This window comes from Propithecus coquereli, unplaced genomic scaffold (assembly GCF_000956105.1).
Source record: "Propithecus coquereli isolate 6110/MARCELLA unplaced genomic scaffold, Pcoq_1.0 Scaffold314, whole genome shotgun sequence".
Lineage (NCBI taxonomy): Eukaryota > Metazoa > Chordata > Mammalia > Primates > Indriidae > Propithecus > Propithecus coquereli.
In genome coordinates, this window is record NW_012148775.1 from 1,411,575 (window position 1) to 1,426,100 (window position 14,526).

A 14,526-nucleotide genomic window follows, 5' to 3' on the forward strand; every position below is an offset into this window, starting at 1 on the left:
GAACCCTGCTGTGTCAGTTTAGCAACAACCACCCATCTTCAATATTTGATCGCCCTCAATATCTGAGCACTCCCCATATCTGATCAGGTTCTTCATCCTCCACCCGCCCCTGGGTAATGTCTCAACTGACCACCCTGGCCTGTCTTCAGCAAGAATGCCGTTAAGTGGGTTTCGCCAGAATGCCCCTCATCCCTGATGTTTCCTCTTAGTAATTTTCCACTCACTGACACTCTCTTTCTGTTCCTTGGCTATAAATTCCCGTGCACATGCTGGATTGGGAGTTGAATCTAATCTTTCTCCTCCCCTGCAAAATCCCATTGCCCCTAGGCATAGGGATCCCACAGGATCCCATAGGCCCCTACACCTATGGAGAGAGCCCCCCTACCTAATAAAGTATTACTTAACGTGTTTTAACAAGTGTCATTTTATCGTGCGTATGGTGTGGGGGGTGGGGAGTCTTTATATATAGTTTTAACCACTCTCCTAGGACTACAGGGAGGCTCTGAGAGCTTGGCCCGGTTGTCAGTGGGATTCCAACCCATACTCATCGACCTTTCAATCCCCTGGGCTCCTGTCTCTCTCTTCCCCTTCTGGGGGTTCCCAGGGGGAAGGCAGGATACAACACGCTCCGGGAAAGGTATTTCCAGAGGGTGACCTGAGCCCTCAGCCAGGCGCAGGGTTATTAATAGCCGGGCCCCAGTGCCCGCTCGGGGAGGGCGGGCTCGGGAGCGCGGGCGGGGCGGGCGGGGAGCAGAGCGCGTCCCTCCGCAGAGGCGGCTGAACTTGGGCGCCGCGGCCCCTCCCAGCCTCTCCCCACACGGCCCAGCTGCCCCTCCGCGGATTCTCCGGGGCTGGTTCATCACCTCCGAATACTCCAGTGACAGGAGGCGCTTGCAGATTGCAGAACCCGCCTCCAGCCCCCAGCAACAAATAAATACAAGGCTCCCAGCCCAGAAGAAGCCAGAAGAAGTTTCTAGGCGCGCGTGCCTGGGCTTTATTAAGCTGCCGGCTGCACTGTGGACCGCAGTGGCTCTGGCTGCGAGCCTGGGCACAGCCTGGGAGGACAGTGGCTTGCTGATCTCTGGTGAGGCAGTGCGGAGAGGGGCCCTCTGGGATTCTGCCGGGCCAGCGGGGTCACCTTTGGGGGCTGGGACCCCAGCCTAGCGTGCGCCACCATCCTTGGCAGTGGATGGTTGTCCCCCGCAGAAGACCAGCACTTTCTGAAACTGAAGAATAAGCTTTGAAGGCCAGCCCACCCTCATCACCTTGTCGTGTGACCTTGGGCAGGTGGCTCCTTCTCTCTGAGCCTCTGTTTCCCCTCTGAGCTAGGCTGCCACCATGGCGGATGGTCAGATGCCCTTCTCCTGTCACTACCCAAGCCGCCTGCGCCGAGACCCCTTCCGGGACTCTCCCCTGTCCTCCCGTCTGCTGGATGATGGCTTTGGCATGGACCCCTTCCCTGACGACTTGACGGCCCCTTGGCCTGACTGGGCTCTGCCGCGGCTCTCCTCCGCCTGGCCGGGGACCCTGAGGTCAGGCATGGTGCCCCGGGGCCCCACTGCCACGGCCAGGTTTGGGGTACCTGCAGAGGGCAGGAGTCCCCCACCATTCCCTGGCGAGCCCTGGAAAGTGTGTGTCAACGTGCACAGCTTTAAGCCAGAGGAGCTGATGGTGAAGACCAAGGATGGCTATGTGGAGGTGTCTGGTGAGTCAGGGGCAGGAGGGAGAGAGAACCCCGGGATGGGGGGTAGGCCTGAGACCTGGGAATTGCCAGGGGAAAGTTTCCTCAGAGGGGAATATGTGACAACATGACACAGGTGACTCAGGGCTCAGGAATGCGGCCCACAAAGTTATCTTTATGGAACAGCTCTCCTCTCCTGCTTCCAAGAGAAACCTTAACCTGACCCAGCTGCTGGAGCCTTTGGGTGCTGTTATCAGTCAGTGACAGGCAGGAAAAGAGAAACCACATTGGGTATTTTTACAGAAAGAATTTGACATACAGACTAGGTTATACAGATACAGATGAGTACAAAAACAAAGAAGAAATGGGATTTATTGCCTTCCGGTGTCACCACCCAGGGGCTGGAAGGGCATGTTTAAGGCTGAACAGATAGTGTTCAAAACCACAACAGGTTTCAAGCGAAACACCTCCCTTTATCCCAGATCAGGAAACTGAGGCTTGCTAGTAATGATAGTGACACTAACTGGTAACCTTGATTGTTTGCTATCTGCTGGGCACCTTGCTAAACTAACTTGTCCAAGGCCACCAAGGATTCAGACACAGGCTGTCTGGGAATCGGGAGGCCAGAGAGAATTGATGATTTACTGAGCACTTACTAGGTGTCAAGGGCTGGGCTAAAATGCTAATATTTTATTCTCCAAAATAATCCTCAGTCCTAGCCTGAGTAGCAGGGCTGGCTAGTCCATTTTGCAGCTGAGGAGGCTGAGGCCCAGACAGGACTGGTTCACGGTCACGCCATGAGTCAGCAGCAGGACCTGAGGAGAGGCTGGGCCTGTCCGTGATTTTAGGCCTGGGGCTCTTGCTACCACATCCTAAGCCTGGGAGAAGGAACAGAGGGAAGACAGGAAGCTCAGCTTCTGTTAAGTGGGGCGGCAGAAAAAGCTTTCATTTCCTTCCTTCCCAATTAACACTCCATTAGAAAGAGTGGGTTCCCGGCAGAGGCCTGCCCTCTGGAGAATGAATAAAAGCTCGTGTAGACACAGGCTGAGCAGGGACAAGCCCCAGCAACGTTCAGGGAGTGTTTCAAGGCCACTCACGGCCGAATTATAAACATCAGAGGCTCCGGTGGTGGCAGCCAGCGTGGTGGGCTGGGAGAAATGCTGGAGCCACGTGCTGCTCGGGGTGGGGGGCCAGCCAGGTCCTCTGCATTGGCTGGCGAGCCAGGCACCAGTTCCAAAATTGGCTCTACCACTAACAGCAGGATGTGCACATTATTAATATTTAACTTCTTTGTGCTTCTGTTCCCTTATCTGGAAATTGGGGGTGAAATGGCTGCACCGTAAGGACTGTTGTATTAAGTGGGGTGAGGCTGTGAACTGTGTACAGACATAGTAACTGGAACACATGGAGTTGGTATTATTATTGTTGTTGTTGTTATAGTGCTGGGCACATAGGAAGGCCCCAATAAATAATAAATGATAGGTGCTCTTTGAGAGCTGGGTACAGACCCCAGCACTGCTATTCACTCTCTGGGTGGATATGGACAAGAAAATCATCTCACCACTCTGAGTCTCAGTCTTCTCATCTGTAGAATGGGCATCATGGTAATATCTATTCTGCCAGACCACAGCAAGATTAAATATGTGCAGACAACATGTGATAATCTACGCAGAGTGCCTATAAAATGGAGCTAATAATAGTGCCTGCCTGGCACTCTGTAAACAGGATGATTATTAACACTCTTCCTGTCCTTCTTTTAATGAGGGTTCTGGAGGTTTCCAGCCCAGGGGACTACCATGCCCTGTGGCCCCACCAGGAGACCTTCTGTCCAGCCTTTTCTCCAGCCCCTTTTGTAGGTGCTTCTTAACAAGTGGGGTCTGGCAGCCCCAGTCTGAGATCTCAGCAAAGTACACTTACTAATCCAGAGGCTTTGGGTGAGTCACGGAGCCTCAATTCCATATCTGTAAAATGGGTTCATTGGCAGCTTAAATAAGACAAAGACGAAGGCTTTTAGATGTGCAGGTAGTGACCTCAGCTAGACAAAAATCCAAATCCCCTGATAGTACATACAAGGGCTTTCATAAAAGGGGTTTTAAAAATAAAATCAACATCAGCTCTACTTAAAAAGCAAATTTCAAGGGAAGTCGGAAGTCGATCCAGTTTCCCATCCTACACCACATAATGACAGATCTCTTCTTCCACAAGCACTTTGTGCTAGGCCCTGTGCTAAATGCCTACCTATATCGGCCCACTGGTTCCCCCCCAAGCACCTCCTAGGAAGTATGGGTAGGTTTGTTAACCCTCATTTTACAGATAAGGAAACTGAGGCCTGGAGAATGGAACTCACCTGATCACCCGTTTCTCTGTGGCAGTGTCTGAGGTTCAATGCCAGGCCTCTCTGGCTGGTTCTGAGTCAGGATGGCTGGATCTGCTTCTGACTGCATGGCCCTGGGCAAATCCCATGACCCCTGGGATCTGAGCTTTACTGTTGGTTTTATAAAGAGGAGTACTAGATTAGTATTTACCAAACGGTGCACTTCAAGGTATTACCAGGCATCTGTGAAATGGGGAGCGGGGAGTTCAAAGTTTTATAAGGGCCAGATGAAATAAAATTATAACCAGGTCTCCTCACTGCAGGACTTATCAAAGCCTTTAATTCACTAATGTCATTTTTGAATCTCTGAGAGGCAGCCCTGTCTTATCTTACCATGTATGAGTGTGTAGTTCCAGGGAAGTGTTTGGAAAATGCTGGACTAGACAATTTCCCTACCCCCATTGTGCAGCCACCAGCCAAGAGATGTTCCCTTCATGGGCCACTGGGTCAGGCCCTGGCTAAGAAAGGGACTGGAAAGCCCCAAGGCCTTATTCCCACCCTTTCTCCTTAATCCCAGGGCTCTTGTCTTCCCTGGAAACAGCACCTTCTTTCTTTAGCTGGGCCAACAGCATTCCCTGGAGTGCTGATGTCTGCCTCTTGGCACCTGTGTTTGTCTGAGGCATGTTGAAAAACATGGTAGCTGCAGTGAGTGTCTGGCTTCCCCCGGCCTCCAGATGAGGTTTTTTTTTTTTTCAATCATGGTAATTCTTTCTGTTTACAAAAACAAAATGCCTTCATGATAGAAAGTGTAAGTAAGACAGCAAAATAAAAAGTTAAGAATCACCCATAATCTTTAAACTGCCCCAATAAACAATCTAAATATGCCAATTAAGCCTAAAGAGGATCCTTCTGACAATACCCTCTTTCAGCCAGATTAACCCCTGCCCCAGGCACCACTTATGGAAACCTTGGAGCTATCCCTGTTCAGAGATTCTCCCTTTGCTAACAACCCCAGTGCCGTATTTTCAGAGCATCGACACAGACACCTAGTTTCCGAGGAGCAGTCCTTTCTGCAAACCTCAGAATAAACCACAAGCGTTCACCTTCACATAGTATGTCCACAATGTACAAAGCAATTCTGTGACTCGCTTTCATTTGCTCCCCACATTAACCCAGTAAGGTAGGTGTTGTCATCCCCATTTTAGAGAAGAATAAACCAAGGCTCAGAGAAGGGCAGAGATGTGTTAAGAAATGTCAGAGCAAGGACTTAAATCCCAAACCCAGCATTCTGAAACCTGTCTGCCTGCTTTTGAATCTTTGCTCCAATCACTTCCAGGCTATGTGACCCTGGGCACAGCCCTTAAAAGCTCTCTGAACTTCGGTTTTCCGATTCGTAAAATGATAGTAATAAAAGCCCCTTCTTTTATTATCATTTTATTATTATTAGTTAGGGTTGTTGCAAAAAATAAAGGAGATAAGTAGGTAAGGTGCTTAGAACAGTGGCTCACGTCAAATAAGTACTATACAAGTTTGCCATTATTATTCCCATCATCGTCATCGGTTATTGTTCCTAGGGCATCAAGCGTGCAGAAGGATTCCGGGATGCAAAAGGGCTGAGTCAGAGGTACTGGCCTGTCCCCAAGGGAAGCAGGCCTCTGGAGGCCCAGCCTTTGGGGAGGATAGCAAAGAACAGACAGTGCCCTTCTGGCTTCAGGCCTGTGCTGGAGCCAGGCAGTTGGTGGTCACGAAGTTGGCAGCACAGAATAAACTCTCTGGGCAGCTGCACATTACAGCATGTTCTGGTTAGCCAGACACTCGAGTTCAGAAATGAGTTGCTATGAACGTACCTCTTTCTGCCCTGCTAGTGGGAGAATAAATTGGTACAGGCTTCCTGAGGGCAATTTAGCAATATAGATTTAAGCCTTAGAAATTCTGGAACTTGGAATTTAATCCTGCAGAACCGATCAGGCCTCGTGCAAAGATCTAGCTAAAAGAATGTTTAGTGCCATGAGCTTCCTTCCAATGTTGGAAACATCCTCAATGCCCCAGAGTAGGGGACTGGCTAAGTGAACTATTAATATTGTATATTCCTCAACAGAACACTGTGCAGCCATTAAAAATCACGTTGTTAAGGAATATTTGGTCATATGGAAAAGTACTTATAATGTGTTAGCAAGAGAAAGTACTAGCGTTCAAGCATAGTGGATACAATGATCCTATTCGATAAAATATTGTTATACATCTACACTATATAACATTTATAATCTCTAAGAAACATAGAAAGAAAAGTCTGGAATATATAAAAAATGTTATTAGTGGCTTCCTAAGGATAATGGGATTATGGGTGGTTTTGATGGATTTTTTTTCCCTTTATTTTCTAACATACACATGTATTATCTTGTCACCAGAAAAAAAGTTATTAAAAAGGAATAGTTAAGTGGGTGTGGTGGCTCACTCCTGTAATCCTAGTACTCTGGGAGGCCGAAATGGGAGAATCGCTTGAAGTCAGGAGTTAGAGACAAGCCTGAACAAGAGAAAGACCCTGTCTCTACCAAAAATAGAAAAAATTAGCCAGGCATGGTGGTGCGTGCCTGTAGTCCCAGCTATTCAGGAGACTGAGGCAGGAGGATAGCTCGGGCCCAGGAGTTGGAGGCTGCAGTGAGCTATGATCACGCCACTGCACTCCACCTGGGGTCACAGAGTGAGACTCTGTCTCAAAAAAAAAAAAAAGGAATAGTTAATAATCACCTATAAATTGTCAGTTTAAAAAATCTGGACTGCAAAAAGATGCTGTATCCCACAGGATTATTTACAGTGCAGATTCCAAAGCCCCTCAGAAAGGCCTCGCTGGTTAAATGAGGGTTCTTAGCTCTGGAATGTGGGAGTGAAAAGTGATAGTCGAATAGCTCCCCGTGCACCAATACAGCTTGTTTTAAGAGAGATTGGAGACAATTTCTTTGAAAGGAAGGAAGAAACGGAGGGAGAGAAAGAGAGAAAGGAAGAAGGGAAGGAACGAAAGAAGGGCCAAAAGATTAGAATTTGCTGTATAAATTGCAAGATAAAAGCCAGTTTAGGCCCAAGCCTTCTTGTAATTTCACCTTTTTCTTCCCTAAGGAAAAAAAAAAAGGAAAGCCCTCCCCTGCTACCTGGTAGGAGGTGGGGCTGGTGGAATTTCACATCCTTGGCACCTAACATATCCTTTCCTAAGGAGAGCTCCCTTGAGAGAAGCCAGTGTTTTTGGCAGATTGAAGCACTATTTCCGGGCTGTTCTTTCACTAACGGGTACAGAGAAATGTGGCTCAGAGAGCTAATCGGGAGCTGGAACGGACAAAAATCCGAGGGCAGAGGGTGTCAGGCCCCAGATCTTGGCCTAGATCTAGAAAGAGCTGATCCAAAGCCCAGAGCCACCATGCACCTGCTGGGCGACCTGGGACCCTTCGCTGGGCCTCAGTCTCCACATCAGACCCAAAGGAGAAAGACGCCCATCCTCAGAGTAAGGAAAGGGCTCTGTGAGTTACACAGCAAGCAGGGTGGCAAAGTAGCCCTTAGCACATGACCCCACTTTGCACCTACCGCCCTGTCTGGGATGTTAGCCCCAGGGTTCTACTGGTGGGTTAGGTAGAAGACTGGGAGTTTGGTACAACATGTGGCCCACTTTCTGTGATTTCCTAAGGCTAACTTTTAATTTTCTACAAACCACAGTCCAAGCCTCCTTTCTTGTCCATTATCTCGTTTCATCATCACAGCCAACCTGGGAGGTGGGATTGGGTGGGTCCCTGTAGCAGACGAGGGCCCCAGACTCAGACAACTGGAGTCTCTAGACCAACGTCAGGCCCCACAGCAAGGCAGGGGTAGAGCTGGCATTGGAATACAAGCCCTAACCAAGGTGATGCCCAGGGGATGCAGATGCTGATACACGACATTTCTCTTCCTTCCAGGCAAACACGAAGAAAAACAGCAAGAAGGCGGCATCGTTTCTAAGAATTTCACCAAGAAAATCCAGTAAGTAACCTCACAGCGTGGTGCTCGGGGTGGGAGTGGAGGAGGGGGCACACCTAGGACTCAAGATCTGGGGTCTCTCCCTCTTGGACAGCTCTCTCTTGAGACACCCCCTCCCCCAGGGCATGGCATTGAACCCTCAAATGTAACGGGGGGAAGTGTCCCAGCAAACCTGCAATGGGGTCCTAGAAGTGGGGGCACATGGACTGTGCCTCCTGATCCACGCAGGGCCCTGTGAGGTGTGTATGAACAAGCCCATTTTACAGATGAAGAGTCTGAGAGTAGAGGAGGCAACTTGACTTATCCACAACTAGAAGACACATCACCCTCCTTGTATTATGGAGAAACTAAGTCTCCCGAAGGTGAAAGGACAGAGCCAAAGTCCTTTTAGGACAGCCCAAAACAGATCCCTGACTTCTGAGTTCCATGCTTAGTCCTTGAGTAAGGACTGTTGTTTCCTCTTCTGTAAGACAGGGTACTGATTCCGGCTTCATGGAGTTACCAACTGAAAATGAAATGAGAGCACAGCACATAGTAGGTCCTCATAAGTGGCAGTTTGTCATTACTACTCCTGTCATTGCTGTTGTTGAATCTTAACTCCACTACTAGCCCTGGCAACGATGCCCTGTGTCTGGAGAGATTGCGCCAGCTGAGTTCCGAGGCTTCTTTCGGCTTCGGGATTCTGCATTCCTGTCTCTCCCCTCCCGTGTCCATTCCTGAGCCTCCCAGAGCCTCCGCGGTTCTTGGAAGCCCGTGGACACTTCCTGATAAGGCAAACACCAAACTGTTTGTGCTTCACGCCAGCTGGCCCCATGACCCACACCTCTCCCTGGTACAGCAACCAGATCAAACATCACAGAGGGGAGAGAAAGGAAGAAGGGAGAGGAAGGAAGCTGATGTTTCTTTTCGGAGGCTCCAACAAGGTCACGGGATGGAGTCACAAGCAGGCTGGGATCCTTGGGGGTTTCCACCGAGAGAGGATGCTGCGGCTATTTTCCTTAGCCACGGCTGGGAAATCTACCCCAACACATCCATCTCTGGGGAAAGGCCCCATCTTGACTGGGTGAGGGGGAGGAAGAGATGGTGGAATTTGCCTATCTGGTTGCAGGCAGAGCAGCTGAGCTCTTCCCTGTACCCAGCTTAGAGAAAGAACAGGAAGCAGAGGATGCCCAGAGCCAGAGCAAACTTTCCCCTTGTTCCACATCTTCCCAGGTGTTCTGTTCTGCCACTTATGACGCCTAATGATGCACCAAGCATCATGCTAAGAGGTTTATAGGTTTAATTTTATTTAATCTTTAAAAGAATCCTGTTGAGTAGGTATTATTAAGCCCATTGTGTGGATGAAGAAACTGAAGCTCAGAGGGGCGAGTGATGAAACTCAACCAAGGCCACATGGCCAGTAGAGAGCAGATCTGGAATATTATTCAGCCTTAACAAAGAAGGAAATCCTGCCATTTGCAACAGCGTGGGTGGAGCTGGAGGACATTATGTTAAGGAAATAAGCAAGACACAGGCAGAAAAACACTGCATGACATGATCCTACTGAATCTAAAGCAGTCGAACTCATGGAAGCAGAGAGGACAACAGTTGTCAGGGGCTGGGGGAGGGGGAAACGGGGAGATGTTGGCCAAAGGGTACAAATTTTCAGTTAGGCGGGATGCATAAGCTCTGGAGAGCTAATGTTCCTGGTGATAACAGTTAACAAATATTACATATTCGAAATTTGCTAAAAGGGTAGATCTTAAATCCAGTCTTCTCATACACACATATAATGGTGACTATATAGCAGTGATGGATATGTTAATTAGCTTGATTGGGGTGATTATTTCACAATGTAGACACATATCAAAACATCAAGTTGTACACCATATGCATACATACACACACAATTTTATATGCCAATGATATCTCAGTAAAACTATTTTTTTTTTAAAGGGAGCAGATCTGGGATTTGAACACATGTCTCCCAATTTTCAAAGCCCATGACTATCTTCCTTGGTTAGAGGAGACCAAATTACAGTCATTTGCAATACATTCATTCACATACCACCTTCACTATTTTCGGCCTTATATGCTTGCCTTTCTATACCATTATTTGCTTAAGACGTTTTTCTTTTAGATCAACTCAGTTTTGATAAAGTTAAATTCTCATCACTACAATGTTCACTGAAGAAGGCAATCATGAAATAAATCCAGTGAAAGCAAAATGTGGTTAAATTCTAACTAGATAATGTTGCTTTGCCTAAGGGCCTAAGCCTTAAATCAGCTCTTACTTTGTTACAAAGGGAAAGTAGCAAGTGTTAGAGGCTAGAGGTGTTAAGGCAGTTCACGCTTACCTGAGAATTCTTTTAGATGTAAATGGAAGGATTAAAAGAGAATTAAAGAGGAATAACTTTCCCAGCATGTGGGTTCAAGAGAGTTTGGGCGAGTCTATTCCTCTCTCTGGGCCTCAGTTTCCCCATGTGTAACATGAGAGCATTGTTCTGTGCAACCAGGAATATTCCTTGGGGCTCTGATATTCTGTGGTTCAATGATACTGCAACTTGTGTTAAAATAGTCACAGGCATCAAGATGCCTATGTGCAAGGCCAAAGACCACAGTGTAATTTTCACGCCACTCAAAAAGATAGACACTGTTGTTACCCTCTTTGTCCTACAAAGAAATAGGTTCAGAGAGCCTAGATCACCAGCCCATGGTTGTACAGTCAGGAAGAGTGAGAATTTGAATGCAGGTCCACTTGCCTACAGAGCTCATGCTTTGGAACAGAGCTACTGGTCACAGCATCCCAGGTGTGTGAATGGTTAGACAGTCAGCCCATCCCCAGCAGTGGGAGGGGGGTCCAAGCTTCCTTGTTTCTCTTTCATCCTTCCCAGGACACCCTTGTTAATCTCCATGGTTCCAGTTTGGCAAGGAGTGTCCTGGGTGGGTGTAGCTCATGTGGCTACAGGTTGCTGTACAGAGTGAAAAACAAATCAAAACTCCCCAGCCCCTTCTGGAAGGGGCCTGCCAGGAATGGGCTTCCCTCCTGTCTTGGTTCTTTCATCAAGACCCTGGCATTTACAACAGACAGTGCCAGCCTGGACTAGTGAAAGATCTGTGGGGATTGAACCTCGTGGCCTTCCCCACATGGTCCTTTTTCCAAAAGTCTGGTGCCAGAGAAGGCAGTAGACATCATGGTCAGCTACTCCATCTGAGTTTGGAGACCAGGATTCTAATTCCAGTTCCCATCTGCCATTTACCAGCTGGGCGACCTTGGGAAAATCAGTTCCCCTCTCTGAGCCTCGATTTTCTCATCTGTAAGTTGAGGATAATAATAGAATCTGCCTGGTGGGATTATTGTTAACATCTAAATGAGATGATTCATGTAAAGTACCTGGCACATAGAAAGTGCTCAGAAAGTCATAGTTTTCATTATTTTTAATAATAATGGCACCCCAATGAGATCACTAACATGTCCTCACAATTTCAATAGTTTGCTGAAGAAACTACATCCCAGATAGCATCATTCACCCAAAACAAACCAAAAATCATAAAAATACCTCCTCAGAACTGGAACCAGATTTGGGTTAAGAAATCCCATCTTTGATGCTTTCTCACTTATTGAGCTTGTCATTTGATTTCCCCCAAGTCCCTGTTTCACGATCTGTGAAATGAGCATATTAATACTTACCTAGGATGAGTAATAACTCATCCTAGATACTTATAAAGCTCCAACCAAGTGATGCCTATAATTGAGTTTTAGGAACAAAACAATTACGACTTGCTAAGAGTTGTTTAAAGTGTGACCAAAATCAAGGCTCATTCTCAACATCATAGAGTATGTTGCCATCTGCAGTCTACATGCGGCCAGCCTGACCCCTTTTATCTGCTAAGGTGCCTGTCCCACCATTAATGCATTTTGTAGTAAAGCACTCTCCAGCAGGCACATGCCAAACGAAAATATGTTACCTGCTATGCGTAACACCTTGCCTGTAAAGGGACAGCAGTGGTTCCATTTCTGCTGACAATTGTGGTCAGTGGTGGGTGCTAAGGTGAAGACCTCAACCTAGAGCCAAATACTTGGGTGACAGCTCTCTTTTAAGCTAATAACTACTGTTCAAGCAGCATTTGACTTTTTGCAGAGCATGTTCAGACACTGTCTCATTCTAGAACTTCAAATACTCTACAAGTTTAATATTATTATCCCCCTTTTGCAGATGAGGAAACAAGCTCAGAGCAATTGAGTGATCTTCCCAAGAGGACATAACTAGAAAGGGGTAGAGCCAGGATTCAAACCCAGCATTGTACATCCCCAAAGCTTAACCTGTTATCAAAATATTTCCTTTCAAATGAATAAAGAATGTTTGAGCTCTGTTGAAAATAATAAATGAATAAAATCTTGTGCTTCTCCTAGGCTTCCTGCGGAGGTGGATCCTGCAACAGTATTTGCCTCACTTTCCCCAGAGGGTCTGCTGATCATCGAAGCTCCCCAGGTCCCCCCTTACTCACCATTTGGAGAGAGCAGTTTCAACAACGAGCTTCCCCAAGACAGCCAGGAAGTCACCTGCACTTGAGACCCCAGTCTTGGCCCATTCTTGTTCTGTCCCCAACCCTAGTGCTCCTCCAATTCCAGGGTATATTACTTTAGAACTCAGATTTAATGCCACTAAAATGTTGGGGGTTGGGTGAGCGGGGGACTGACCACAGATTCCCTGGATAGTATAGTAGTAGATTTCTCAACAAGATGGCGCAATTGGCAAATCATGCTTGATTGCGTTAGGCCAAAATACTAGTTTTTCTTTCTTTACCTTTTCTATCTCGATGAAAATGTTGCACATTCTATAGTTGCAAAACAAATAAAAGGGGACTTAACATTTCACATTGTATCTTACCTTGCAACTAATGCAAGGGTTACTTTTCTCTGGGGACCTCCCTATCACCCAGGTTCCTACTCTGGGCTCCCAATTTCCATGTCTGCCACATGGTTTGGTTGATGAAACCCATTGGCTCACCCAGTTGTGCTTCTATATCCCGGGCCTGAAAAGGGTGGTAGACAGGTCTTATATTCCCATATGGGATTTATCCATTAACCACATGAAAACAAACAGTGCCTTCTGCTCTCTGCCCAGCACGTTCCCAAGGTTCCCAAGCTGGCATCCCTAAGGACTCTTGGAGACTTTCAGTTTATTCTCTAGCCAAGGTCCTCCTTTTCTTGTGTCCCTTACGTCCAAGTTGGGATTTTTACCGAGGGGGCTGTCTCCAGACAGCTCCATCAGGAACCAAGCAAAGGCCAGGTATCCTGGCAGACAGACTAGTGGTATTGTGTATATGGGTGGGACGTGTGTGTCATTGTTATTTGAGTTGTGCTGTTGGTTAGAGGAAAATAACAGTAAATAATTGATAATAATAAAGGAGCTGATGTTCTTAACCTTGTGTGCTTATTTTGATGAAAAACTAAATGCAATACCACCTAGATATACAGCATCAGTTAGGAATGCTGTAGATTAACATAATAGTGCCTACTGAATGGTGGCTTAAATAGCTATTATCTAACTTCACAAACAGTTTAGAGGTCAGTGGATTCAGAGTTGTTGTTTTTTTCAATTGTATTCCACCAATAACTCAGAGTATTTCCATCTTTTTACTCTGCTGTTTCTGACAAATCTGTATCATCACAGTTTGTCCTCATAGTTGCAAAATGGCTGCAGCAGCTCCAAGCATCTCATCCTCGTCTGACAATGTATGGCAAGAGAAGGCAGGCATAAAAAGGTCTTCCCATCTGGCTTCTTTTATCAGGGAGGAAAGTATTTTCCAGAACCTTCCAGCTTTCATCTCATTGGCCAAAACTGGATCATGTCTAACCTAAGACTGATTCCAGGTACAAGGGAAAGGAATGGCCGTGACAGGCTTAGATCAATGTCCCCTGAGGCCAGGTACATTGCTGCCTGAGCAAAGCAAGGTTCTGTTAGGAGGAAGGAAGGGGCACAGCTGTGAGAGCAGCTATAGATTCGGATGCTGCCAGGAGCATAGAACCCTGACTGCAGGGTGGAAGGGATCAGGGCTGCTGGCACAGTGCATTGGGCAGCACTCTTTCTGTGGTAAGTGTGCAGAAACTCAACTCAAATTGATTTAAGCAAAAAGGGGTATTTATTAGTGCACGTAGCTGAGAAGTCCAGCATAAGAGCTGCTTTTAGGTACATCTGGATTGGGGGCTCTAATGGTATCAACGGAACTCAGTTTCCCTCCATCTGACGTGGCCCTGCAGTGTCGGCTTCCTTCCCAATCTCTCTGTTGCTCCCTGCCTCCCCTGCTCCCAGCCCTCCATGCCCCCCTGTCTCCCACTGTGGTCACAAGATGGCTGCAGTCACTACAGCTCCACCTCCTCCCACATTCCAGTCCTGAAGGAAAAAAAGCCAGTCTTTACCCATAACTTCTGCCTTATTCCAGAGAGTCATTCTTATTGGACCGGCTTGGATCACATGACCATGCCTGAGCTAAGCACGGGTCAAGAAATTGGTGCTTTGATTGGCCAGGCCTGGGCCACGTGCTCCAT

General features: G+C 47.3%; 1 protein-coding gene across 1 annotated transcript; it reads left to right on the forward strand.

The window, feature by feature from the left end:
• Positions 1-816: 816 nt before the first annotated feature.
• On the forward strand, positions 817-13,401 carry HSPB8 (heat shock 22kDa protein 8). The gene is made up of 3 exons (XM_012650230.1): positions 817-1,705; positions 7,934-7,997; positions 12,388-13,401. Exons 1-3 carry the CDS (start codon positions 1,339-1,341, stop codon positions 12,545-12,547), a joined length of 591 nt encoding a protein of 196 aa, XP_012505684.1. The 5' UTR covers positions 817-1,338; the 3' UTR covers positions 12,548-13,401.
• Positions 13,402-14,526: the final 1,125 nt, after the last annotated feature.

What these genes read in the sequence shown, in the direction of transcription:
- HSPB8 (XM_012650230.1), top strand. Translation starts at nt 1,339, where the DNA reads ATGGCGGATGGTCAGATGCCCTTCTCCTGTCACTACCCAAGCCGCCTG. An exon ending in TGGCTATGTGGAGGTGTCTG is followed by an intron (nt 1,706 to 7,933) that starts GTGAGTCAGGGG and finishes TCTTCCTTCCAG; the next exon opens with GCAAACACGAAGAAAAACAG. An exon ending in AATTTCACCAAGAAAATCCA is followed by an intron (nt 7,998 to 12,387) that starts GTAAGTAACCTC and finishes TGCTTCTCCTAG; the next exon opens with GCTTCCTGCGGAGGTGGATC.